The 27,153-nt window shown below is 66.7% G+C and overlaps 1 protein-coding gene and 1 long non-coding RNA gene across 4 annotated transcripts in view; one reads left to right on the top strand and one right to left on the bottom strand.

Annotated features, from left to right (window-relative positions):
* Nucleotides 1–2,633: 2,633 nt before the first annotated feature.
* PPP2R3B (protein phosphatase 2 regulatory subunit B''beta) overlaps nt 2,634–27,153 on the top strand; it is a 28,846-nt gene continuing 4,326 nt past the window's right edge. The window contains exons 1-9 of one of the 3 annotated variants that reach the window (XM_036311140.1): nt 2,634–2,959; nt 16,522–16,707; nt 22,227–22,330; nt 22,535–22,637; nt 24,180–24,254; nt 24,643–24,729; nt 25,489–25,645; nt 26,531–26,579; nt 27,055–27,144. In XM_036311140.1, coding sequence (XP_036167033.1) covers nt 2,666–2,959; nt 16,522–16,707; nt 22,227–22,330; nt 22,535–22,637; nt 24,180–24,254; nt 24,643–24,729; nt 25,489–25,645; nt 26,531–26,579; nt 27,055–27,144 — 1,145 coding nt within the window. In that variant the 5' untranslated portion in view covers nt 2,634–2,665. Of the gene's footprint in view, nt 2,960–12,341; nt 13,074–16,521; nt 16,708–22,226; nt 22,331–22,518; nt 22,638–24,179; nt 24,255–24,642; nt 24,730–25,488; nt 25,646–26,530; nt 26,580–27,054; nt 27,145–27,153 lie in introns of those variants that run through there. The other 2 variants (XM_036311139.1, XM_036311141.1) reach the window with 2 other exon arrangements.
* LOC118657303 lies at nt 4,921–11,815 on the bottom strand. The gene is made up of 2 exons (XR_004967978.1): nt 11,634–11,815; nt 4,921–5,562 (listed from the first exon to the last, which is right to left on the bottom strand). It is a non-coding gene; the product is annotated as an uncharacterized LOC118657303 (long non-coding RNA).

Below are 27,153 nucleotides of genomic sequence, written 5' to 3'. Positions count from 1 at the left end.
GTGGAATCTAATGAACAACATGAATTGACCAACAAAGTAAGACCCAAAGCAGGGAGGCATGGAACAGACCGACACGTGAGGTTGCGGGGACGAGAAGAGATAAACCAGAGAACTTAAATCCTTACTAGAGGCCCGGTGCACGAAATTGGTGCACGGGTGGGGTCCCTAGCCCTGGCCGGCGATCAGGGCCTATGGGGGCCTCCTGGCTGCTGGCCGGGGCCTTCCTTCGTTCCGCACCGCCCCCTGGAGTTCAGCGCACATCCTAGCCAGCGATCGGTCTCCCGGTCGAACTCCCGTGGGGACAATTGTCATATTAGGCTTTTATATATATAGACTAAAGGGCCTGGTGCACGAAATTCGTGCACAGGGGGGGGGGTTGTCCCTCAGCCCAGCGTGCACCCTCTCCAATCTGGGACCCCACGGGGGATGTCCAACTGCTAAACCGGCAGTCGGACATCCCTCTCATAATCCGGAATTGCTGGCTCCTAACCACTCGCCTGCCTGCCTGCCTGATAGCCCCCTAACCGCTCCCCTGCCGGCCTGATTGATGCCTAACTGCCCTGCCAGCATGATCGTCCCGAACTGCCCTCCCCTGTCGGGCTGAGGGGACTGGGTGTCGCCATCTTGTGAGGGCGTGATGGTCAATTAGCATATTCCCCTCTGTATTAGATAGGAGGACATGTATAGCCCATGCACATGGGCAATAGGGTAGAGAACTGAGGGCTGGGAGGGGGAAGGAGTTGGAGGGAGGTGGGGAAGGGGATGAAAATGGAAGATCTGTAATACTATCACCAATAAAGTATATATTTAAAAAAATGACTTTAACAAACTAATTAAAAAAGAAAGGAAGAGAGAGAGAGTCATTGATCAGCTGCCGCCTGCACGCCCCACACTGGGGATTGAGCCCGAAACCCGGGCATGTGCCCGCACCAGGAATCGAACCGTGACCTCCTGGTTCACAGGTCGATGCTCAACCATTGAACCACACCAGCCGGGCCAAAACCATATGTAAATGAGTTACTCCACGAGTCTGGCGACACATTTTCCCTGCTGACAAGTAGCAGCACCCAGCCCACTAGACCCCAAAGGACCCCCCAAAAAGGGGCCAAACCAAGCAAACACTTCAGTAAAATTTTATTTAAAAAATCGAACTAAACTTAAAAAGATGAGTAAAGGGAAAAGGTGCATCTGTGAGATGCGGATGGGTGACCGGCCCCGTTACAGGGATCGTCGAAAGAAGCCACGCAGGGGGCACAGAAAGGTCATTTCGTGAACCTCCCTCCATCGGAACACGTTTATTTTTGCAATTACACAAGCAGCTCATTCTCATCCTAAGGGGCCGGCGTTTGAAACAGTTGCACGCCTCCACCCCATCGCTATTGGTTGAAAAACAAAATTAACGCATTCGAGGCTCCCGTGGTCAGAAGTTGCCCATTTGAGCTCAAAACTGCAGCCCTAGGCTCGCGCTCGCTCCCGACCCCGCAACGCGCATGCTCGCTCCCGTTCCCGGGGGGCACCCACCGCGCAACCCGCTGGCTCCGGTGGGCGCGCACTGCGCATGCCCATTCTCCCCCGCCCATCCCCTCGCAAAGTCCTCAGCTCGCTCCCGTTGGGCAAGCAATGCGCATGCTCGATACACCGGCCTCCTCCCCCTCCCACCGCGACCCAGGCGAGCACGCACCGCGCATGCCCATGCTCACCCTCCCTTTCCGCGCCCACCGCCAGGCCTCCAGCTTGTGCTCTGTGGGCAACACAGTGCGCATGCTCGTTCCACCGTCCTCCTCCCCCTCCCCCTCCCAAGACGGAGAGCACGGAGTGCGCATGCCCATCCTCCCCTCCCCTTTCTTCGCATTCCGCCAGGCCTCCGGCTCCCTCAGTGGGTGCGCAGTGCGCAGGCTCGATCCACCCGCCACCTCCCCCTCCCACCCAGACCCTGGCAAGCACGCACCGCGCATGCCCATTCTCCCCCTCGCACTCCAGCTCGCTGTCTGTGGGCACGCACCGCGCATGCTCGCACCTCCCAGGCTCCAGGGTTGCCTCGCCGGCGCGGGTCGCTCCCCTAAAGAAAGCCTAAAAGCTCCAAAACCTGGCGTGGGGCGGCCGCTACCCCCATCCGCGCCTCCACCCCAGCTCCTAAACGCCACCTGGCGCCACCAAAGCCCCCCGGCAACACCGGGGCAGCTGGCTACCTCTGCAAACATGGAGACGTGCGTGCCGGCGTGCAGCGACGTGATGACGCCACGCGCCGCGGTGACGCGCGACGTAGACGACGTTGTTTGGGAGCGCGCCCGGCGCGGCCGTTTTGAAGCTGCCCTGAGCCGCCGTCTGTCACGTCCTCCTCCGCCCGAAACCCCGAGTCTGTGCAGCCCCCCGAGGCGCGGGTGACCCCACCTCCCGGACCCCGGGCCCCCGTCAGGCCGGCCGCCGCCTCCTCCAAAGCCCTGAGCCGTAGACTCGCAATCCCCGCCTAGCGCCCCTGCACCTCGGACCCGGACCCGGGCCTGCGACCCCAGCCCGGCCGGCGCCCCTGCACCGCGGAGCTCGGGTGCACGCCCCGCCGGGGCTCGGAGCCCCTCGGGCGGCCGTGTCTGCACCCCGAGGCCCCCTGCAGGCCGGACCCTGCGCCGGGCGTGAGGACACGGGCCGCCGGGGCCGAACGTCCGCGATGCCGCCCGGCAAAGTGCTGCAGCCGGTGCTGAAGATGAAGGTGGACGAGCTGTTCCTGTGCTGGCTCAGCGAGGCCGGCACGCAGGCCATGCTCCGCGACTGTCTGCGGAGGATCCAGGCGCCCGGCCGCGCCGACCTGGGCAGCGGCGACTCCGCGCAGCCCGCGCCCCCGACGGCGCCCCCGGCGCCCGGCCCGGCCCCCGCGTCCTCCGCGCTGCCCCTGGGCGCCGCCTCGAGCCCCAGGATCGGGCCGCACGTCCGAGGGACCCGCCGATCCGCAGGGACCCGAGTGGTAAGTTCCGCTTCCGGCTCCTGGACGCCGGCGCAGGTGACTCCCGTCGCCTAGCAACGTGGGGGAGGTGCCCGGGAGGCCGGTGGGGATGTCCGACGCGCAAACACCCATCCGTGTATCCTCTTCTTTTACCCCCAAAAGCCACACATACTGGGAACACGTGGTCCCTGCCATGGCAGGTGTTCCTTGGTGGTTAGAGCGCCTGCCCCGCATCGAGGGGTCGCGGGGTCAATTCTAGGTCAAGGTCACGCACCTGCTGGGTCGGGTCCAGGGCAACCAGTCAACGTGTCTCCCTTCCCCCTGCCCCTCCCCCTAAAAAGCAATAAATAGCCCTGACCGGTGTGGCTCAGTGGGTAGAGCGTCAGCCTGCGGACTGAAGGGTCCCGGGTTCGATTCCGGTCAAGGGCATGTACCTGGGTTGCGGGCACATCCCCAGTGGGGGGTGTGCAGGAGGCGGCTGATCAATGCTTCTCTCTCATTGATGTTTCTAACTTTCTATTCTTTCCCCTTCCTCTCTGTAAAAAATCAATAAAATATATATTTTTTAAAAAAGCAATGGAAAAAATACATCCTCAGGTGAGGATGAACAGCAACAACGTCTTCTTACCCTCGACAGAGCCCCCCGTTGGCTGTAATTTGGGGGTTCGATTTGAGGGGTCTGCGTTGGTTTGAGTTGGTGACGTCTCAGCAGTTTAATGTGGATCGACTGCTGAACTTGGAGGTTTCAGCCCTGATTCGTCTCCTATCATTAGGGCTGGACAGCAGGGTCATAAGAAAAAGGGTGCTTCCCTCCAATTAAAAATGTTTTTAATACATTTTTATAGCCCTGGCTGGTGTGGCTCAGTGGATAGAGCGCCAGCCTGCGGACTGAAGGGTCCCGGGTTCGGGTCCAGTCAAGGGCACCTACCTTGGTTGCGGGCACATCCCCAGTAGGGGGCGTGCAGGAGGCAGCCAGTCCATGATTCTCTCTTCTCATGGATGTTTCTATCTCTCCCTCTCCCTTCCTCTCTGATATCAATAAAAATGTATTTTTTAACATATATTTTATTGATTTTTTCAGAGAGGAAGGGAGAGTTGGAGAGAGATAGAAACACCCATGATGAGAGCGAATTATGGACCGGCTGCCTCCTGCACACCCCCGACTGGGGATGGAGCCTGCAACCCGGGCCTGTGCCCTTGACCTGGAATCGAACCGGGACCTCCCAGTTCCTAGGCCGACGCTCCATCACTGAGCATATGGTCCGGGCCTTCCTGCCGCTTAGCACAGGGTCTGTTTGTTGAGATGTTGCCTCCTGGTGCTGTAGGAAAAGGTGTGGCTGGTGCGTGTTGTATACCTGGAACAGCCTATTGCAACTTGCGGTTAACATACTCTTTTTAGTGTTTTTATTGATTTTTAGAGAGAGGAAGGGAGAGGGATAGAGTTAGAAACATCGATGAGAGAGGAACATCATTGATCAGCTGTCTCTTGCACGGCCCCTGTTGGGGATGTGCCCACAACCCAGGTACATGCCCTTGACCGGAATCGAACCTGGGACCCTCCAGTCCACAGGCCGATGCTCCATCCACCGAGCCAAACTGGCTACGGCCACATTTTACATTTTCAGTGGGAGCAGCACTAAGCTCATCACGACTGGAATCACTTAGTCTACGGGGTTCCCAGCCAGAATGAAGCAGTTGCTAAGGGGTCAGGGACAGGCGGAGTCCGTCCAAGGAGAAGCCTTTGGCCGGAAGTGATTGGTGGGTTTCTGATACGCTCTCGTGGATCCAGGACGTTCTCTGGGAAGGACGTGTCCGGGGGGAAGCTGGCAGCAGCTTCAGAGACACCCTGGCTAGACCCTCAGATACAGGCTTTCCACTTCAAATCCACCCTTTGGCAAAGCAAATCCACCCTTTGGCAAAGCAAATTTTCCCACTAAAATAAGTTCAAGTTTTGTAACAAAAATAGATGTTATGCAAAGTTGTTGTGACAGTTAAGTATTTTATTGCACGTACGTAGTAACAAACACACAACACTTTCTCAGCGTCAGAAATACTTATTTGCTTGTCAATTTCCCTTATAATCGTTCTCCCACCGCTGCTTGTGGCAGCTTCATATACATATTCATAAAGCAGTTGTGACAACCTTGAGGAGTGATAATTGCTACAAAATGGCTAATAACATCCCTTAAACCGGCGGTTCTCAACCTGTGGGTCGCGACCCCTTTGGGGGTCGACCGGCCCTTTCACAGGGGTCGCCTGACACCGTCGGAAAACACATCTGTAATTACACGTTGTTTTTGTGATGAATCACTGTGCTTTAATGATGTTCAATCTGTAACAATGAGATTGGGGGTCGCCACCACATGAGGAGCTGTATTAAAGGGTCGCGGCGTTAGGAAGGTTGAGAACCACTGCCTTAAACTCTCATGGGCGAAGGACCTGCCAAACGTTTCTCACGCAGACCCTAACTCCTGAAGAAACCTCCGTGGGATTCATCGTCGGAGGATGAGGGACGCCTCGTCCGGCCAACGAGGGCACACACTCCCTGGGCTTGGCGGAGGGTAACCTTGTCCCAAACCAACTGCACATCCTCCATCACGTCTTCATCCACTTCCCACAGCCGCCTGCAGAGAAATTGGCAAAAAAAAAAAAAAATTTGAAGTAACTGAGGATTTGCAAAGGGTGGATTTTCTTTGCAAAAGGGTGGATTTTCTTTGCAAAGGATGGATTTGCTTTGCAAAAGGGTGGATTTTCTTTGCAAAAGGATCAATTTGAAGTGGAAAACCTGTACGCCCAGAAGGAGGCTGGCCTGGATCTCTGGGGACGCTCAGCCAATGGGCCCACCCCTGACCTCGGGCCGGTCCCCTTTCTCACAGCCCTACCCAGCCTCAGCGTGGCCAGAGCTGGTACCAGAACCCTCCCTTGCCCCCGGCAGTGGCTGTGTGAGCAGGGCCAGGTGGCGTCCCTCCTGGGCCGCTAAGGGGGTTTCAGCGGCAGCGCCCACACCACCCAGAGGCACGGCCTTGTGTCTTGGGACCCGTGACGGAGCCCCGGGGACCGGGCGTGCCTGCAGGCCAGCCCTGCGCAGACACGGCAGCCTGGGTGCGTGTGCGAGGAGGCGGCCAGGCCTCGCACATCCGGTGCGTCTGGGCCCGACCGCTGCAGCCATCGGACTGTAACATTGGTGCTGGAGAGCGTGACCCCGGGAACGGGTGCCTGTGGTCAGCTCTGCGGCCCTGCTGGGGCCGGTGTCCTGGGGAATCCCTCCTGATCGGAGCCGTTCCGGGAGCCGTGCCACCGCGGGCCGGCCTGGCTGCACCCTCGATCTTTTTTTATTTTTTAATCTTTATTGTTGAAAGGATTACATAGGTCCCCTTTCCCCCCCATCGACCCCCTCCAGCCTGCCCCCCACCCCCGGCCCCCACCACCCCCTGTCTGCGTCCACATGGACCTGGGTGTGTGTGGAACGGGGGTGCTGGGTGTCTGGTCGTGCTCGCTGCCCCCTAACCCCCTCCGTGTCCCGAGTGCCTGGGGGGCCCTGGTCCCGTCCCCGTCCCCGTCCAGTGTCTCCTGCCCTGCAGCCTCAGGCTGGGCAGAGTGTGGACCAGCCAGTGTGTGTGTGTGTGTGTGTGTCTGTCTGTCTGTCTGTCTATCAGGTGACAGTCGGGGGCCTCTGGGTTGTATCTCTGAGTGGGACTCTCTCTAAACTTGCTCAGTCCGTCTGTCCGTCCGTCTGTCTGTCTGTCTGGGGCCTCTGTCTGCTGGGCCTGGAGCTGCTGCACTTGCTGTGGGTCTGTGTGTGGCAGACGTTTCCGTGTCTCGTGGGCAGACGGACCCGGCGTGGAGCTGCCGGGTTCTGTGGTTTGTGTAAGTGGAAAAGGAAGAACAGCCGGCCGGACGCCCGTGCTGTGCCCCGGCAGGTGTGCGCTGCGTCCAGCGGGGTGGAGTCTCCCCGTCCTCAGCACTGGGTGGCGCAGCCTTGGGGTGAGCCGTGGCCTCCGTGTGAGCCGTGGCCTCCATGTGAGCCGTGGCCTCTGGGTGAGCCGTGGCCTCTGGGTGAGCCGTGGCCTCCGGGTGAGCCGTGGCCTCTGGGTGAGCCGTGCTCCCAACGTGTGCGTCTCCGGCTCCATTCCCACCCGAGTTCAGTGATGTCGAGCGGCTGCACACAGCTGGTCCGTACAGGAGCGTCTGTTCAGAGTTCGCCCGTTTACAGGGGGGTGTCCTGTCCTCGCCGAGGGTGAGACGCCGTGGGGAGTGCCTGGGCAGCGGGGCCGAGGGCGTGTGACCTTCCCCGAGCGCCGCCGTGTCAGCCCCACCCTGGCCGTGCCCACTGCGCGAAGCTCAGGGCCCTAGTCGGACAGACGGACGGACGGACGGATGGGTGCCTGGGCTGCCTCCAGCCTCACGGCGGCTGGAACGTGACCTCCAACCTGGGTGCCCTCCCTGCTGGGTGCCCTCCGCGATGCTGGGTGCCTTCCTGAGACACTGGGTGCCCTCCCAAGATGCTGGGTGCCCTCCCGCGATGCTGGGTGCCCTCCCGCGATGCTGGGTGCCCTCCTGAGATGCTGGCAGCTCTCTCTACCTGGGACGACTGTCCGTGCGCCCTCTGTGGGCGTCCATGTCGCTGCCACGGGAGAGCCCAGCAGGGCCACGCGGGAACCAGACCGACACGCGGGCTGTCAGGGCAGTGACGGGGTTAGCTCTCCTGCTTCCCTCCAGGATTCACACACGAAAAGGCTGTGTCAGTGTTAGCGCCCGTCTGCCCCGCGGGGCCACTGCCATTTGCAGCTCCATGCGCCCCTGAGAGAGGTCAGCGCACTCACAGCGCCCGAGTGCAGGCCCCGCCCACCGAGCCCACAGCTCCCTGCAGTCCCCGCCTGCCCTCCATGTGCACACGCACCTCGTGTCAGTCCCACAGCTCCCTGCAGTCCCTGTCCTCCGTGTGCACACACACCTCGTGTCAGTCCCACAGCTCCCTGCAGTCCCTGTCCTCCGTGTGCACACACACCTCGTGTCAGTCCCACAGCTCCCTGCAGTCCCTGTCCTCCGTGTGCACACACACCTCGTGTCAGTCCCACAGCTCCCTGCAGTCCCTGCCCTCCGTGTGCACACGCACCTCGTGTCAGTCCCACAGCTCCCTGCAGTCCCCGCCTGCCCTCCGTGTGCACACACACCTCGTGTCAGTCCCACAGCTCCCTGCAGTCCCCGCCTGCCCTCCGTGTGCACACTCACCTCCTGTCCGTCCCACAGCTCCCTGCAGTCCCCGCCTGCCCTCCCGTGTGCACACGCACCTCGTGTCAGTCCCACAGCTCCCTGCAGTCCCCGCCTGCCCTCCGTGTGCACACACACCTCCTGTCCGTCCCACAGCTCCCTGCAGTCCCCGCCTGCCCTCCCGTGTGCACACGCACCTCGTGTCAGTCCCACAGCTCCCTGCAGTCCCCGCCCTCCCGTGTGCACACGCACCTGTGTCAGTCCCACAGCTCCCTGCAGTCCCCGCCTGCACTCCCGTGTGCACACACACCTCCTGTCCGTCCCACAGCTCCCTGCAGTCCCCGTCTGCCCTCTTGTGTGCACACGCACCTGTGTCAGTCCCACAGCTCCCTGCAGTCCCTGCCCTCCGTGTGCACACACACCTCGTGTCAGTCCCACAGCTCCCTGCAGTCCCTGTCCTCCGTGTGCACACGCACCTGTGTCAGTCCCACAGCTCCCTGCAGTCCCTGTCCTCCGTGTGCACACACACCTCGTGTCAGTCCCACAGCTCCCTGCAGTCCCTGCCCTCCGTGTGCACACGCACCTCGTGTCAGTCCCACAGCTCCCTGCAGTCCCCGCCCTCCCGTGTGCACACGCACCTCGTGTCAGTCCCACAGCTCCCTGCAGTCCCCGCCCTCCCGTGTGCACACACACCTCGTGTCAGTCCCACAGCTCCCTGCAGTCCCTGCCCTCCGTGTGCACACACACCTCGTGTCAGTCCCACAGCTCCCTGCAGTCCCTGTCCTCCGTGTGCACACGCACCTGTGTCAGTCCCACAGCTCCCTGCAGTCCCTGTCCTCCGTGTGCACACACACCTCGTGTCAGTCCCACAGCTCCCTGCAGTCCCTGCCCTCCGTGTGCACACGCACCTCGTGTCAGTCCCACAGCTCCCTGCAGTCCCCGCCCTCCCGTGTGCACACGCACCTCGTGTCAGTCCCACAGCTCCCTGCAGTCCCCGCCCGCCCTCCCGTGTGCACACACACCTCGTGTCAGTCCCACAGCTCCCTGCAGTCCCCGCCTGCCCTCCCGTGTGCACACGCACTCGTGCCTGTCGGGGCCCTGGGCCTGCCTCAGGCCGAGTCACCCAGAACCATCCGGTGAGGGACTGTGGCCGGCTGGTCGGTGTGTGGACACGTGTGTTTGTTTTTTGTTCTTTCGTTGCATCAGTTTATTGGAACTGGTTTGAGTCAGACCTTTATTTTTTTTAACATGTTTTTATTGATGTCAGAGAGGAAGGGAGAGAGAGAGAGAGAGAGGAACATCTGTGATGAGAGAGAATCATGGACCGGCTGCCTCCTGCACGCCCCCCACTGGGGGTGGAGCCTGCAGGCCCAGCATGTGCCCGACGGGAGTCGAACCCTGATCTCCTGGTTCCTAGGTCGGTGCTCAACCCCTGGGCCCACGGGCCGCGATGCCCACGGCTGGAGAAGGGCCCCCCCGCCCCTCCCCCTCCGCAGCCAGCCTCTGAGCGGTTTTGGGAATCGTGAGCCCCTTTCTCGCTTCCGACCGGCTCTGCCCTGTTGGAACGGGGTCTCCCCCAGGGAGGGGTCCCCGGGTCCGTCCAGCCCAGGGCCCTGCCTGCCTGTCCCGGGCCTGCCCGTCGCCTCGTCCCCCTTCACCCAGTGCCTCGGTTTCCTCCTTTGTAAGGGCAGCCGTGACGAGCCTCCTGCCGGGCGCTCAGTGTCTGCGTTGATCGTGGGAAAACACTTAAAGAAAGTCCTCAGCCCTGGCCGGTGTGGCTCAGTGGATAGAGCGCCGGCCTGCGGACCGAAGGGTCCCGGGTTCGAGTCCGGTCAAGGACACATGCCCAGGTTGCAAGCTCGACCCCCAGCCTGGTCGGAACACGTGTGGGGGATCTCTCTCCCACTCGCCCTGGAAATCCACGGAAAACGTCCTTGGGTGACGGTTAGCCAAGGGAAACAAAGACGGGGGCAGATGAGGACGTTCCCGTTTCTCTGGGGTGAGAGTCTGGGTTTGCGGCGAGACGTCCGTGGGGCAGGGCGGGCGTGAGCTGTGCGGCTCCTGCCTGACGGACCCCGACCGCGGTCACTGGGCGCACGTTACCCTGAACCAGAGACCCTGTCCGTTACCCTGAACCAGAGACCCTGTCCGCAGCGGCCCCGGGGCCTCGGGCACCACAGCCGGGGCCGGGTCAGTCGGGACAGAGGCAGCAGGCGCCCGGCCAGGCTGGGCCGCGGGGTGAGCAGGCCCGCTCCTCTGGTCTGGGGGGGTCCCCGTGGAGTCGTGGGCTCCTGGGGTCTGGGGGGGTCCCCGTGGAGTCGTGGGCTCCTGGGGCCTGGGGGGGTCCCCGTGGAGTCGTGGGGTCCCGTGGTCCGGAGCCCCAGTGAGCTCTGCCCGGCACCCGGCCACACTTCCTACGGACGGGCGTGCTCCCCACTCCCCACGGCCATTTCCCGGGGGCAGGGCGTCCCGGGCGGCGTCCTCCCCACTCCCCACGGCCGTTTCCCGGGGGCAGGGTGTCCCGGGCGGCGTCCTCCCCACTCACCACGGCCGTTTCCCGGGGGCAGGGCGTCCCGGGCGGCGTCCTCCCCACTCCCCACGGCCGTTTCCCGGGGGCAGGGCGTCCCGGGCGGCGTCCTCCCCACTCACCACGGCCGTTTCCCGGGGGCAGGGCGTCCCGGGCGGGCGTCCTCCCCACTCACCACGGCCGTTTCCCGGGGGCAGGGCGTCCCGGGCGGCGTCCTCCCCACTCACCACGGCCGTTTCCCGGGGGCAGGGCGTCCTGGGCGGGCGTCCTCCCCACTCACCACGGCCGTTTCCCGGGGGCAGGGCGTCCCGGGCGGCGTCCTCCCCACTCCCCACGGCCGTTTCCCGGGGGCAGGGCGTCCCGGGCGGCGTCCTCCCCACTCCCCACGGCCGTTTCCCGGGGGCAGGGCGTCCCGGGCGGCGTCCTCCCCACTCCCCACGGCCGTTTCCCGGGGGCAGGCTGTCCCGGGCGGCGTCCTCCCCACTCCCCACGGCCGTTTCCCGGGGGCAGGGCGTCCCGGGCGGCGTCCTCCCCACTCACCACGGCCGTTTCCCGGGGGCAGGGCGTCCCGGGCGGCGTCCTCCCCACTCCCCACGGCCGTTTCCCGGGGGCAGGCTGTCCCGGGCGGCGTCCTCCCCACTCACCACGGCCGTTTCCCGGGGGCAGGCTGTCCCGGGCGGCGTCCTCCCCACTCACCACGGCCGTTTCCCGGGGGCAGGCTGTCCCGGGCGGCGTCCTCCCCACTCCCCACGGCCGTTTCCCGGGGGCAGGCTGTCCCGGGCGGCGTCCTCCCCACTCACCACGGCCGTTTCCCGGGGGCAGGGCGTCCCGGGCGGGCGTCCTCCCCACTCACCACGGCCGTTTCCCGGGGGCAGGGCGTCCCGGGCGGCGTCCTCCCCACTCACCACGGCCGTTTCCCGGGGGCAGGGCGTCCCGGGCGGCGTCCTCCCCACTCACCACGGCCGTTTCCCGGGGGCAGGGCGTCCCGGGCGGCGTCCTCCAGGCTGGCCGGGCGCCCGGACGTCATGGCTCGTCCTCCTGTCCCTGCGCCAGCCCCGGGCGGCCGCCCACGACCCGGCCGAGCCCACGCTCAGGTGCAGGGCCACCTCCACGGCCGCTTCAGGGCCGGAGGGCACGCCCCTCCCCTCCCCTCCCCTCCTTCCCCTCCCTCCCTCCCCTCCCTCCCCTCCCCTCCCTCCCCTCCCTCCCTCCCCTCCCTCCCCTCCCTCCCTCCCCTCCCCTCCCTTCGATTGCAAACCCCTTCCCTCCCAGGCGGCGTCATTTCTGTTATTTCTGTGCTGCGTCCTTCAGGGTCTGGTTCTGTTCCAGGTGCCGGGTTCTGCCCTGGGCCCGTGTGGCTCCCCCGTCACTGCTGGGAGCTTTCCCCTCGGACTCTCCAGGCGGGACCTGGGGGGGCCTTTCTGCCCGTGGTGCCCAGCGTGGCCCCGTCTCCTTCCCGGCGGGAGGGGAGCGGACGCCTGGGCTGTGAGCTGGGCAGGTCCCTCTGACCCCTGCCCCACCCCCTCGTCTGCAGGGCAATCGCGGGTCACATTCCACGCTGTCCTCTGCCTTGCAGGGCACGTGTCGGGGTGGACGGCCCAGTGCCCCCCCCCCCCCACTCCCCGCCTCCCCGTTGGGGGAGGGAGCGCCAGGCCCGAGTTTACTTCCAGCTCCTCTCTGCTGCAGGGAGGGGCGGGCGCAGGCTGACCGGCTCTGTGCTGGGGAGGGGCCAGCACCCATCATCCGCCCAGCTCCTTGAGGGGTCCAGTCTGTGCCGGATGGACGGACGGAGGGACTTCACTTCCCAGGAGCCAAGGGACCCTTTGTCCCCTCCCTCCAGACGGCCCACGTCTCAGACCAGCTGTCCCTCCGACTGCTCACTTGCTCAGCCACAGGCAGGACAGTCGGACGTGTGGTCTCGGAGCCCCGGCGGCCGCAGGAGAGCGCGGGGAGCCGGCTCCCTCCTGCCGCTGCCGCCACCACCACCACCACCACCACCACCACCACCACCGCCGCGCCCGCCCATCCTGCTCAGCTGCTCCCGGCGCCCCCGCCCCAGCATGTGCCCTCAGCCTGTGGAATGCGTGCGGCCCCGGCCCGGCCCCCACAGCGCCCGCCTGGCCCTGGCCGCGCATGGAGCGCGCTGAGCCCGGCCGCCCTGCCCGTCCCGCCCGGAGCGGCTGCCGCCCCGACCCCCCGGGCCCCCCCGGCCCCCCCCAGCCCCCGCCCCGCGAGCCCGGCGCCCGGCCCGGGCGGCCCATGCGCCCCGACATGCGGCTGCGGGAGCTGTCCCTGCGCCAGGACCCCGACCTGCGGCAGGAGCTCGCCTCGCTGGCCCGCGGCTGCGACTTCGTGCTGCCCTCGCGCTTCAAGAAGAGGCTCAAGGCCTTCCAGCAGGTGCCGCGTCTGCTGTGTCTGCGTGTGTGCACGCGTGTGTGCGTGTGTCTGCGAGTGTGTGCACGCGTGTGTGACACCTGCCCCTCGCCCGTTCCCGGGAGGTCGGGCCTGGAGGACGTCCTCTGAAGTTTGCAGGGACCGAGCTCTTTAGAAAGCGCGCCCCCCCCCTCCTGTGGTGGAGCCGCTGACACACGAGGGGCTGGAAACTCACCTCGGGGGCCGGGGGCCGGGTCGGGGGGTTCACGGGGGCTCAGCGATGTTCACATGCGGCACACGGGTGCGTGCGGCCCTGTCCGTCCGTCTGTCTGTCTGTCTGTCCTTCCGTGACTGATGGCTGTGAACTTCACCGCGACTCTGAGGGGTTCCAGAGTCTGTGTCCGTCGGAGCACATGAACGCCCTTAAGGGGCCACAGACTGTGAGGGGGAGCCCCCCCGTGGCCTCCACAGAATCCCACGGTCACGGGAGACGGGGGGCGGGAGAAGGTGGAGGGTGACGGGGGCTCCAGACCTGATGGGGGCAGCCCTGCCGCCAGGTGTGTCCCGCTGTGTCCGGGGCCAGAGGGCCTCGGGGCGTGACCGTGGGTCCGTGTTTGCCACCACCGTGCACGGGAGTCCCTGTCCCAGGGTCACAGGTCAGCGGGTCCCAGTGCCGAGCAGGGAGGGACCTGCACACATCCCGTCCGTCTGTCTGTTCCCTGGGTTCCCGTCCGTCCATCCTCTGGCCGTCGGTTCCCGTCCATCCATCCTGTCACTGTGGGTGCTCGTCCGTCCTGCCGCCGGACCTGTGCTCAGGCCGTGGGCCACGAGCAGAGCTGAGGTCCCTGTGGCCGGGCCATGGGGCAGCCAGGCCTGGTCTCCGCCTGGGCCCTGTCCCCTGGGCGCTTCCCCCAGCCCCGTGGGGTGCGGCCCTGTCCCCTGGGCGCTTCCCCCAGCCCCGTGGGGTGCGGCCCTGTCCCCTGGGCGCTTCCCCAGCCCCGTGGGGTGCGGCCCTGTCCCCGGGGCGCTTCCCCAGCCCCGTGGGGTGCGGCCCTGTCCCCGGGGCGCTGTCCTGGCTCCTGTCACCTCCTCCGAGAGGCCCTCCCCTGGACGAGGCCTGTAAACAAACGTCCGCACGCCCGGCTGTCTCGCCCTCCCTTCCGGCTTTGCTCACTCTGTTCCCCGTCCCGTCCCGTGTGCAGGGCCTCCCATCAGGGTGGGGAGGGCCGTCCCCGTGGGCGCTGAACTCATGGGGTCCGGGGCATCGGCTCACCTGGCTCAGGCGGGCATTGCCCCGGGCACCATGGAGCTTCCCGGCCGTCCCTGCACCCCCCTGGCCTCCTGGCCACCCGTGTGCTCCTGCTGCACAGCCCTTGTGGTTGGAGGTGGAGCGAGCCCACTTCCCGTGTCCAGCACGTGGGACCCTCGGGGGCTGCCCTCTGAGGCTGGGCTCCCGGGGGCACCCCCAGAGGACGTCTCGGGGCCCCCCTGCACGCCTGGCCCCGGCTCCCCAACCAGCAGACGGCTTTACGGGCGCTCGTTTGTGGTCGGTGTGCACGCGCCTGCAGCCCATGCCGGGAGCCCGGGCGTGACTGCCATTCCCGGGAAGGCGACGGGACGTAGCTGGGCAGGCGGGCGTGTCCTCCCCCCGCCCGGTGCGGCCGCAGGGGCGGCGTGTGGCGCGGAGTAGGGCTGCGGGCAGCGCCGAGGCCAAACCCTCAGCCCTCGATGGCTTCCTGTCTGAGGCCCTGGCCGCTTTGGAGCTGCTCTTACCCACGTGCACACACACGTGCACACACACGTATTTTTGCTGATTTTTTGCAGCCTCATCGCGGCGGCCGGGCGTGTGGGCACGGTCCCTCCAATCTGCTGAGCCTGTGGGGCCGCTCCCCACGGCGCCGGGTGCAGGAGAGGAATGTGTTCCGCAGCTGCCGGGACACGGGCTATTTATGTCGCGGAGATTAAGCCCGTAAATCCCCCGTGTCCGCACCGGCCTGTTCTGTGTCTCATCCGTCAGCTCGGTGCTGGGCCGGGGAGCTGGGCTCGGCCTCTCTGCTGGGTCCCTGCCTTTCCCGCCAGCGCTCACCCTGGTGCCGGGTGCCGGGCGGCTCAGGGTCCTTGCAGGTCCCACCACCCACCCTCTCAGCATGGGGTGGGGGCCGTGCTAGCAACGTCCACGTCTCTGCCTGCCCTGTGGGGGTCCGTACACAGATGGGGTTACACACCGGTAACCCACCCTATGTTGGAAATACCGTGCCCAGCACTCAGTGATTGAGCATCAACCTCTGAACCAGGAGGTCACGGTTCGATTCCCCGGTCAGGACACACGCCCGGGTTACGGGCTCGATCCCCAGCAGGGGGCGTGCAGGAGGCAGCTGACCCATGTCTCTCCCTCTCCTCTCTGAAAGCAATAAACCACACATATCTGTATATATAAAAGCCTAATGTGCAAAGTGTCCCCTCGGGCGTTCGACCAACCAGGAGTTTGATCGCTTGCTATGTCGTGTGCTGACCACCAGGGGGCAGCACGGAACGAAGGAAGGCCCCGGCCAGCAGCCGCTAGGGACCTACCCATGCGTGAATTTTGTGCACTGGGCCATCCTGACCCGGCCCCCCGCCCCCCCCCGCTGGAGCTCTGGGTGCCTGTGCCTGTCCCGGCCGCCGGCCGCATGTGTATGTATAAGTTACTTTCTCGTGACTGATTCACCCCGTCTCCACCCGCTTCCTGGCTGTCCGTCCCTCTGCAGTTTGGGCCTCCCGTTGGGAGTATTTGCTCCAACCTGAGGCACAGCCCTAGCATTTCTGTGGATCGGTGTCTGCTGATGGCAGACTCCCTCTTTCCTGTTTGCTTTTAGTTCTTTGTGCTCTTTCTCCTGGTGTGCACATACTTCCCAGCTCCTCTCACGGCATCTTCACGGCAGGTGGAGGGCCAGGTGGGCAGCCCTCCCTCCGGCTTCTTGGACCTGTTGCTTCTGTCGGAAAGTCGTTTGCTCCTTGGATGGGATCCTCTTTTTGTTTCATTTTATTGTGGCTGTTTTTCTTTCTTTTTTTAAAATATATTTTTATTGATTCCAGAGAGGGAGGGAGAGGGAGAGAGAGAGAAACATCCATGATGAGAGAGACTCATCGATCGGCTGCCTTCTGCACGCCCCCCACTGAGGATGGAGCCCGCAACCCGGGCCTGTGCCCTGACCGGGAATCTAGCCGTGGCTCCTGGTTCCTAGGTTGACGCTAACCACTTAGCAACCTTGGCAGGTGGCACTCACTCTCTGAGCTCAGGTGTGTCCGCTCCTGTGGTCCCCTCACCTGTGTCAGCTCAGGTGTGCATGGCTCCGTTCTCGTGGCAGATCCTGGCCAGGTGGATTTGGCGCGTGCACTTGTAGATGGCTCCGCGCCCCCCATCGCGCATCCGTGTGGAGAAGGAGTCTCCCGCCCCAGGTTCTGACCGAGGTGTCACCTGTCTTCCTCGCAGGTTCAGACGAAGAAGGAGGAGCCCCGGCCGCCGGCCGCCAGCCAGAGCATCCCCACCTTCTACTTCCCCCGGGGCCGCCCGCAGGGCACGGCGGACAGCGACGCCATCATCGCCAGGATCGAGCGGACCTTCGCCCAGTTCCCGCACGAGCGGGCCACCATGGAGGACATGGGCAAAGTGGCCAAGGTGGGTCCCCACGGCTGGCACGGCCTGTTCATGGCTGTGCATCCTCACGGCCAGGCTGGGGTCTGAGCCCTGCCCGCCTCAGGCCTTCAGCCAACACGCAGGACCTGGCGTGAGTTTTATCTAAACACAGGAGAGCAGACGCGCCCGTTCTGTCCCGGACACGGGAGGGCAGACGCGCCAGTTCTGTCCCGGACACGGGAGGGCAGACGCGCCCGTTCTGTCCCGGACACGGGAGGGCAGACGCGCCCGTTCTGTCCCGGACACGGGAGGGCAGACGCGCCCGTTCTGTCCCGGACACGGGAGAGCAGACGCATCAGTGCCCCTCCCCCTGTGGGGAGGGTGACGTTCACGGCTCTCAGGGAGGTCCCTGAGCTCCCAGGCCTGTCTGCCATCCTGACCCGGGCCCCCCGCCCGCTGGAGTTCTGGGCGCGTGAACAGGGACCTCCCTCCACGCGTGTGATGGTCGCCGCGCCCGGATCTGTCACTGTCGCCGTCTTGGGGTTGGGCTTTCCTTCCAGCCGCGTGTGTGGCTTAAGGCCGCCGTGTGGACGTGCGGACGCAGCAGGTTCTTCAGCGTCTGCGCTGTCCCTGGGGGACTACCCGGCCGACCTCCTTCCCCGGGTGCCTGTGCCGCAGGGAGCCGTGTGCCGGCCCCTTGGCGTTTGTCTGCGGCTCAGCTGGAGGTGCAGCCCTCACCTCCCTCCTCAGGCAGGTTCCTCACGTGTCGCCTGAGCCCAGCGCATGCGGGTCCACCCCCTGCTTCCCTCTCCTGTGCCCTATGTCTGTCTCAGTGACCTCTGTGAGGTCACGGTGGTCCAGACTCACCCTGACCCGTGTTGTCACGGTGACCGTCCGTGTGAGGTCACATGGTCCTGACTCACCCTGACCCGTGTTGTCACGGTGACCGTCCGTGTGAGGTCACGTGGTCCTGACTCACCCTGACCCGTGTTGTCACGGTGACCGTCCGTGTGAGGTCACGGTGGTCCAGACTCACCCTGACCCGTGTTGTCACGGTGACCGTCCGTGTGAGGTCACGGTGGGTCCTGACTCACCCTGACCCGTGTTGTCACAGTGACCATCCGTGTGAGGTCACGGTGGGTCCTGACTCACCCTGACCCGTGTTGTCACAGTGACCGTCCGTGTGAGGTCACATGGTCCTGACTCACCCTGACCCGTATTGTCACGGTGACCGTCCGTGTGAGGTCACGGTGGGTCCGGACTCACCCTGACCCGTGTTGTCACGGTGACCGTCCGTGTGAGGTCACGGTGGGTCCAGACTCACCCTGACCCGTGTTGTCACAGTGACCATCCGTGTGAGGTCACGGTGGGTCCGGACTCACCCTGACCCGTGTTGTCACGGTGACCGTCCGTGTAAGGTCACGGTGGGTCGACTCACCCTGACCTGTGTTGTCACGGTGCCTCCTGCACGCCCCCTGCTGGGGACTGAGCCCACCACCCGGGCCTGTGCCCTGACCAGGGATCGAACCCTGACCGCATGGTTCCTAGGTCGGCGCTCGGCCACTGAGCCACCCGGCCGGGCTGTGGTGCCTTTTATGTCCTCGTCCGCATCGCACTCGGGCTGCATCCCGCGGCTCCTGTTGGCGGGAGTGGAAGCCTGGAGATTCCGGCTGTTCGTCCGGGGGAACCTCCCGTCCTCCCGACCCCCAACATCATGTGTGTGCGTGTGTGGGTGTGTGTGTGTGCGTGGGGGGGGCTCACTCCTGCCCCGGCCTCCCCCCGAGCATCATGAGTGTGTGTGTGTGAGCGTGTGTGTGAGCGTGGGGTGGGGGGCTCAGTCCTGCCCCTCGTCAGGTGACGCCCCTCCCGGTCCCGGCTGCTGGCGTTTGCCCCGGGAAGGACGCTGTGTCTGTGAGGGGCTCCGCCTGGGCCCGGTGTCCGTCTGATCCTGCCGAGTCGTGGACGGACCCCAGGACCCGGTCCCCTCGGGGTCCAGCCGACCTGCCTTCCTGCAGCGAGTGCCTGGTCAGCGGTGACCCCTCCCCGTGCTGCCGGTTCTGCGTCTGCGTTCATGATACCGGTTCCCAGCTGCCTGGCAATTCCTTCGTCCGGCCTGGTTTCCACGGCGACGGGAGCAAATGGCCGGCAGCAGCGGCTGCGCCTCGCACCGTCACTAAGACCCTGTGCCCGTGGCTGACGGGAGCCATGGGGGGGGGGGTGGGCATCACCGGCCGTGGACAGTGACCTGTGCGGCGAGGAGCTCGCGTGAGGAGGGTCCCTCCTTTTCACAGCTGTCAGCTGTGGCGGTGACGCTGCCGTGGAGCTTGTGTGTGACATGTCACGCCGTGTGCGAGCGTCCCAGGAGTGTGTTCTGTAAGGAGGGTCCGGCGTCCCGGGAGCGTGTTCCGTAAGGAGGGTCCCGCGTCCCGGGAGCGTGTTCCGTACGGAGGGTCCCGCGTCCCGGGAGCGTGTTCCGTAAGGAGTGTCCCGCGTCCCAGGAGTGTGTTCTGTAAGGAGGGTCCCGCGTCCCGGGAGCGTGTTCCGTCAGGAGGGTCCCGCGTCCCGGGAGCGTGTTCCGTAAGGAGGTCCTGCGTCCCGGGAGTGTGTTCCGTAAGGAGGGTCCCGCGTCCCAGGAGTGTGTTCTGTAAGGAGAGTCCCGCGTCCCAGGAGTGTGTTCTGTAAGGAGGGTCCCGCGTCCTGGGAGCGTGTTCCGTCAGGAGGGTCCCGCGTCCCGGGAGCGTGTTCCGTAAGGAGGGTCCGGCGTCCTGGGAGCGTGTTCCGTAAGGAGGTCCTGCGTCCCGGGAGCGTGTTCTGTAGGCAGGTCCCGCGTCCCGGGAGTGTGTTCCGTAAGGAGGGTCCCGCGTCCCGGGAGCGTGTTCTGTAAGGAGGTCCTGCGTCCCGGGAGCGTGTTCCGTAAGGAGGGTCCGGCGTCCTGGGAGCGTGTTCCGTAAGGAGGTCCTGCGTCCCGGGAGCGTGTTCCGTAAGGAGGGTCCGGCGTCCTGGGAGCGTGTTCCGTAAGGAGGTCCTGCGTCCCGGGAGCGTGTTCTGTAGGCAGGTCCCGCGTCCCAGGAGTGTGTTCTGTAAGGAGGGTCCGGCGTCCCGGGAGCGTGTTCCGTCAGGAGGGTCCCGCGTCCCGGGAGCGTGTTCCGTAAGGAGGGTCCCGCGTCCCAGGAGTGTGTTCTGTAAGGAGGGTCCGGCGTCCCGGGAGCGTGTTCCGTAGGCAGGTCCCGCGTCCCGGGAGCGTGTTCCGTAAGGAGGTCCCGCGTCCCGGGAGCGTGTTCCGTAAGGAGGGTCCCGCGTCCCGGGGTGACCGCCCGTGTGACCCTGTGGTCACCCCACAAGGCCGCACCCCATCACTGTCAGGTGTGGGGAGTCCTGTGCGGCTCCGGCAGGCGTCCCTGGCCGGGGTCTGCGCTCACCTGGTGGGAATGGCGCCTGGGGCGCTGGCTGGCTGCCCGTCTCGGGAGGGACAGCGTTTGTGAAAGTCGTCGAGTTTGCCAGGCGAGAGCTGCACCTCCTCCTGCCTGTCCAGGTGCCTGAGGGCCGTGGTCACGGTCACGGTTAACGAGGGCACCTCCCTCTCCCCCCGACTCCCTGGCCGCAGGGGGATGATGTCCCTGCCCTCCACCTCCCGGCCACTCCTCCTCCTCCTCCTCCTGCCCGCCCCCCCCCCCCCCCAGCACGCGCTCCCCTGGGATTCCGAGTCCGGAGCCTGTGGGGGACGTTTTCCTAAAACCGCATTTGCCGAGTCCAGTGGTTCTCAACCTTCTGGCCCTTTAACACGGCTCCTCACGTTGTGACCCAACCATGAAATCACTTTCGTTGCCACGTCATCACTTGTCATGTTGCTCCTGTGACGAATCGTCGCGGAAATATCCGAGATGCGGGACGGTCTCAGGCGACCCCTGGGAAAGGGTCGTTCGACCCCCAAAGGGTCCGCGACCCACAGGTTGAGAACCGCGGGCCTGGTCCACCCTGGACACTCAGGCTCCTCCTTCTCGACTGTGATGCTCGATCCTGAGGCTCCTGCCCCGGGGCCCTCCCTCCCGCGTCCTCGTTTCTGCTCCGTGTGACCCGCCTGCTGGACGGGTCCCCTCCGGCCTCTCCCAGCCCAGGGGTCACTGTGACTCGTCCCATGAATCTGCCCTCGTCTTTGTCTCTCTCTCTCTCTCTCTCTGGCTAATTCTCACCCAAGAGTCTGTTTTCCATCGAGTTTTTAGAGCGTGGAAGTGACGGGGGGGGGGGTGAGGGGGACATCATGTGACAGCGATCAGTTGCCTCCCACACGCGCCCCGACTGGGGCCGGGGGTCAAATGTGCAGGTACGTGCCCTTGACTGGGAATCGAACCCGAGACCGTCCGGTGCCTGAGCCAACACTCTAACCGCCGAGCTGCCCGACCAGGGCCGTTTCCAGCTTCCTCTCGTGTCCGCTGGTAACATGACTGGGGCGCACCTTCCCGTCCCGTCCCTGGCTGGGTTTGCAGACGTCTTTCGTGTTGATGGAGCTGTGGGTCCGCCCACCCTCTTCTTGGGTGATGCATGCGTGTCCCGTGTGGGCCTGCACACCAGGCCCCGCGCCCTCGGCTGCGTCTGGGTTCATCCGTGTCCCCGTGGGACCTGCTGCGTGTCCCGGAGGTGGTAGTCCCGGTTGCCGAGGGCTGTGCCTCACGTGGGGGGGGGGAGTGGTCTGCAGACGGGGGAGGCGGGCCATCATACATGTTTGCGTGTGGACCTCAGCCATGGAGAAGTGTGTGTGTGTGTGTGTGTGTGTGTGTGTGTCCCACCCCCCGTTGCCTGGCGGCTTCACACACCTCCTGACCACGTGTGTGGGCCCGGGTCCCGCCCTGGCTGTGGGGGCGGGTGCGGTTGCCCCCGTCCTGGCCCCACCAGACCAGGGACTGAACCGCCGCCTGTGCTGAGCCTGACGCTCCCGCCGCCCAGCCCCGGGCAGGACAGCCGATTCCACACGTGACTGTGTGAGGGGGCACAGCGGGCACAGGGGGCACAGGGAGGAGATGCAGGGAAGGGGGGCGGTCCCCATGTACAGCCTCTGCCCCGGGCCTGGGGGGTGCGCCCCCCCACCCCCTCCTGGCCTCCAGGCCCCGGCGTTGCCCTGACCCGCGGGCTGTCGGCCGTGGCTTCCTCCCGTGGACCCTGCCGTCTGGCTGTCTCTCCTGTCCGCCTTCAGTCTCCCACCTTCTCTTGCTGTTGTGAGAAGCTGGACGGCTGGGTGTCCCCCCTTTCCTAGTCCTGCCCCCCCATGTCCCAGCCTCAGTCCTGGCTGCGTCCGCGACGTGTGATGCGCGCGCTGTCGCAGTCTCCATCCTCACAGCCGCCTCCTTCCTGACCTGGGCCCGCCGGGGTCCACTGCTGTCCTGCTCGTCTGTCCCCGAGGGGGGGCGGGGTGTGTCCCAGCATCACGTGACCATCTGAGCCGCCCCGTGCGGGGTGCGGGGTGGGGGGGGTGTGGAGGAGCGCTCCCCACCCTGCGCTCTGCGCCCTGGTCTCCCTGGTGGGGGCGGAGCGGACGGAGCGCTCACCCCCCCCCCGCCCCCCCGCAGGCCTGCGGCTGCCCGCTGTACTGGAAGGGGCCGCTCTTCTGTGCCGCCGGCGGAGAGCGCACAGGCTCCGTCTCCGTCCACAAGTTCGTGGCCATGTGGAGAAAGTGAGTGCGCGCCTCTTCCGGGCGGGGCGGGGCCTCTTCCGGGCGGGGCGGGGCCTCTTCCGGGCGGGGCGGGGCGGAGGTGGGATGGGCTGGGGAGCGGGAGAGGAGGGGAGGGGGCCCAGGCCAGCCCTCCGTCAGGGCCCCTCCTGCTGGACGGGCGGTGCGTGGACGCCCAGGAGTGAGGACAGGCCGCCCTCTGCCCAGGATCCTGCAGAACTGCCACGACGAGGCCACGCGGTTCGTGCACCTGCTCATGAGCCCGGGCTGCAACTACCTGGTGCAGGAGGACTTCGTCCCCTTCCTGCAGGTGGGTCCTCCCCGGCCTCACCCCGTGCCCGCACCCCGTGCCCGCACCCCGTGCCCACACCCGCACGCACCTCACCCCGCATCCACACCACCGCCTCCCCCTTCTCCCGTGCCCTCAGCGCGCAGACCACACAGGCTGGGAGCCGGGCTCCCCCTCGGGCCCCCCCCTCGTGCTGCCCGGGTGGAGTGTGGGAGCTGGCTCAGGGACAGCCCCTCAAACGTCATGTGCACGGAGGGCACACACGTCCCCCCAAACCCTGGCCTGTGGGCTGGTGTCCGTGGGAGGAGGGAGGAGGGAGGAGGGAGGAGCGCCCCTGGGCCTGGCTCGCTCCCTGAACCAGGTCGCGGGGTCAGAGGACGTGGCTGAGCAGATGCTGCTGCTGGGGTCCAGGGCCGTGTGCCACTCACACTCGGGGTTTCGGGGTGCACGGGGTGTCCCTGGGACTAGTTCTCCTATGGGGGGGTCTCCAGTGGGAGGGGTGGCCCTGTGTGTGCGTGAGCTCGACAGGGAGGGAGGTGCTTCCCTAGCCCGTCCGGCCCTCGGCCCGTGGGCCCCCTGGTCTCACTCCCCTCACGTCTGTGACTGGGCAGCGTGACCGGGCAGCGGGCACACTGCTGGGGGGGGGGGGCGGTGCAGGGCGCGGTGGCCTGTGGGAGCCCCGGGGGGGGGGGGAGCGGGGGAGTGTGGGAGCCCCGGGGGGAGGGGGGGAGTGTGGGAGCCCCCAGGGGGGGGGGAGCGGGGGAGTGTGGGAGCCCGGGGGGGGGGGGGGGGGGGAGCGGGGGAGTGTGGGAGCCCCCAGGGGGGGGGGAGCGGGGGAGTGTGGAGCCCCGGGGGGGGGGGCGGGGGAGTGTGGGAGCCCCCAGGGGGGGGGAGCGGGGGAGTGTGGGAGCCCCGGGGGGGGGGGGAGGGGGGGAGCGGGGGAGTGTGGGAGCCGGGGGGGGGGGGGGGAGCGGGGGAGTGTGGGAGCCCCCAGGGGGGGGGGAGCGGGGGAGTGTGGGAGCCCCGGGGGGGGGGGCGGGGGAGTGTGGGAGCCCCCAGGGGGGGGGAGCGGGGGAGTGTGGGAGCCCGGGGGGGGGGGGGGAGCGGGGGGAGTGTGGGAGCCCCGGGGGGGGGGGAGGGGGGGAGCGGGGGAGTGTGGGAGCCGGGGGGGGGGGGGGAGCGGGGGAGTGTGGGAGCCCGGGGGGGGGGGGGGGGAGCGGGGGAGTGTGGGAGCCCCGGGGGGGGGGGAGCGGGGGAGTGTGGGAGCCCCGGGGGGAGGGGGGGTAGCGGGGGAGTGTGGGAGCCGGGGGGGGGGGGGGGGGGGGAGCGGGGGAGTGTGGGAGCCCCGGGGGGGGGGGAGCGGGGGAGTGTGGGAAGCCCGGGGGGGGGGGGGAGCGGGGGAGTGTGGGAGCCCCGGGGGGGGGGGGAGTGTGGGAGCCCCGGGGGGGAGCGGGGGGTTGTGGGAGCCCCGGGGGGGAGCGGGGGAGTGTGGGAGCCCCCGGGGGGGGGGGGAGCGGGGATTGTGGGGCTCTGGGTGCCTCATGCCGGCGCCGGCCCCTGCAGGACGTGGTGAACACGCACCCGGGCCTGGCGTTCCTGAAGGCGGCCTCGGAGTTCCACTCGCGCTACATCACCACCGTGAGTGCCGGCCGCCCCCCGGGAGGGAGGACCCGGTGCACGGCGTCTGTCCCCGCCGTCTGTCCCCGCCGAGGCCCCCGGTGATGAGGGCGGGCCTCCGGGCCCCAAGCACCGGGCTCAGCGGGTCTCCCCGGGCTCAGCGGGTCTCCCCGGGCTCCGTGGGCTCCGTGGGCTCTGAGAGCCCGTGGTCCGGCCTCGTGTCCACAGTCAGCAGCGCCGTGAGCCCAGCCCCCTCCCCCCTCGTGTGGGGAGGCCGCCCCCTGCCCCCTGGTGCCTCCTCCCTGGTGCCTCCTCCTGGCCGAGCCTCACCCGTGGGGAGCGGGCGCCCCCTGCTGGCACCGTGGTCCCTGCAGCCCCCGCGCTGAGCTGCCCCCTCCCCCTCCCGCAGGTCATCCAGCGGATCTTCTACGCGGTCAACAGGTCCTGGTCCGGCAGGATCACCTCTGCCGAGCTCCGGAGGAGCTCCTTCCTGCAGGTGGGGCTGCGGGGGGGGGCACCCACCTGTCTGTCCACCCATCTGTCCGTCTGTCTGTCCGTCCTTCCTTCCTGCAGGTGGGGCTGCGGGGGGGGGGGGGGGGGAGGGGCACCCACCTGTCTGTCCACCCGTCTGTCCTTCCTTCCTTCGGGGGGGGGGGGGCATGGGGCCAGCACCCACCCGTCTGTCTGTCCTTCCTTCGGGGGGGGGGGGGGCATGGGGCCAGCACCCACCTGTCTGTCCACCCGTCTGTCTGTCCTTCCTTCCTTCGGGGGGGGGGGGGCATGGGGCCAGCACCCACCCTCACCTCCCTTCCTTCCATCCGTCCGTCTTTCCTTCTGCCGGTGGGGGCACAGGGCTAGCACCCACCCACCAGCCGTCCACCGTCACCCACCCTCCCTCCATCAATCTGCCCATCCATCATTCCTTCCTCCCATCCGTCCGTCCATCTGTCCTTCCTTCCGCCGGCCCAGGAGGCACAGCTGAGGGCCTGGGAGTGGCCCACGCAGAGGGTGTGGGCTTCGGGGGATGAGGACGAGGCTTGCCTGTGTGCGGGTCCCCAGCACCGTCCATGGGGGCGGGCGGCCCTGATCCAGCGCTGAGCTCCTGACCCTTGAACGGGTCCCGAACGGTCCTGAGCTCAGCTCCCTGTGAGCTTCTGGGGCCCCCTCCCCCACCCCCCCACCCCCTTCCCCATCCCCCCACCCCCCGCGGGAGGCCGTGCCTGGGACCCCAGCCCACGCCCGGGTGTGTCTGCAGAACGTGGCGCTGCTGGAGGAGGAGGCAGACATCAACCAGCTGACGGAGTTCTTCTCCTACGAGCACTTCTACGTCATCTACTGCAAGTTCTGGGAGCTGGACACCGACCACGACCTGCTCATCGGCCAGCAGGACCTGGCCCGGCACAACGACCACGGTGAGCGGGACGAGGGGGACACGGCAGATTAGGGACGGGGGACGGACAGCTGTGCACGGGGGACAGGGGACGGGCAGGTGTGTACACAGGGGACAGGTAGGTGTGTGTGCACAGGGGATGGGCAGGTGTGTGTGCACAGGGGACGGGGGATGGGCAGGTGTGTGTGCACAGGGGACAGGCAGGTGTGTGCACAGGGGACGGGCAGGTGTGCGCACACGGGACAGGCAGTTGTGTGCACAGGGGACGGACAGGTGTGCGCACACGGGACAGGCAGTTGTGTGCACAGGGGACGGACAGGTGTGCGCACACGGGACAGGCAGTTGTGTGCACAGGGGACGGGCAGGTGTGCGCACAGGGGACGGGCAGGTGTGTGCACAGGGGGGATGGGAGTCCTTATTCGAAGGGGAGGTGAGGACACAGGCACACAGAGGGCGGCCCTGTGAGGACACGGGGAGGAGACGGCGTCTACACGCCAAGGAGAGGCCTCAGGCGGGACCAGCCCCGCCCCCACCTGGTCAGACCCAGGACGAGGATACGTCTCGTTCGATGACCGTCGGGGCCTCCGTCACCGCTGCCCCTGCTCTCCCTCCCCGTCACCAGGGTCTGGGCTGCATTTATCGTCTCCGCACCGGCAGGGTCTGGAAGGGAGGCCCAGCCTGAGGGGTGGCTGCAGACCTGCCCCTCTGGGTCCCTCTGGGTCCCTCTGGGCCGTGGGCCCATCAGCTTCTCCTGTGCCTCCCGGCCGGCTCAGCCCTGGGCCTGGAGAGCGGGGGGTGGGGGGCCATTTGGGGGCCTGGGTGCACCCCGGCCTCGGCATTTCAGATGCCCCCACACAGTGCGGGGCACTCACCCTGTCTCCTCCCCCCCCCCCCCCCCCCCCCCCAGCCATCTCCACCAAGATGATCGAGAGGATCTTCTCGGGAGCCGTGACGCGGTACGTCTCAGGCGCGTTCCCTCCGCGGTCGGCCCCTCTCTGTGTCCAGCCCGGCCTCCCTCTCCCTCCGGCGTCTCCTGAGGGCCCAACGGGACAAATGACCGTCACATGTCACTCAAGGTCATAGATAAGGACCCTGGTGCCCTGAGGTCACGGGGACACACCTGTCACCCAGGGCGGTAGGTGAGGACACGCCTGGCACCCAGGGCCACGGGTCGTAAAGGAGACACGCTGTGGCCACGTGAGTCGTTAGTAAGGGAACCGTGGTGCTGGCGTGTCAGGCCCGGGCGTCTGCGTGACCCTGAGTGACCCTGGGCCGCCCCAGAGGCTGCGAGCGAGGCCCCGGCCGTCACTACTCACCGGGTCCAGGGCCCCCCCCGCCCCCCCCAACCCCCACCCGGGGACCGAGCTCCCAGCAGCAGACAGGCTCCTCCTGGAGCCGCTCCCCACGGTCCGTCTTGCTGCCCGGCTCCAGGGGCCGGAAGGTGCAGAAGGAGGGGAAGATCAGCTACGCCGACTTCGTGTGGTTCCTGATCTCTGAGGAGGACAAGAGAACCCCCACCAGGTGGGCGAG

The sequence above is a fragment of the Myotis myotis genome, unplaced genomic scaffold, assembly GCF_014108235.1.
Source record: "Myotis myotis isolate mMyoMyo1 unplaced genomic scaffold, mMyoMyo1.p scaffold_m19_p_50, whole genome shotgun sequence".
In the NCBI taxonomy this organism is placed as follows: domain Eukaryota; kingdom Metazoa; phylum Chordata; class Mammalia; order Chiroptera; family Vespertilionidae; genus Myotis; species Myotis myotis.
The sequence above is the reverse complement of the archived record's forward strand: the minus strand, read 5'-3'. Positions and strand labels throughout refer to the sequence as shown.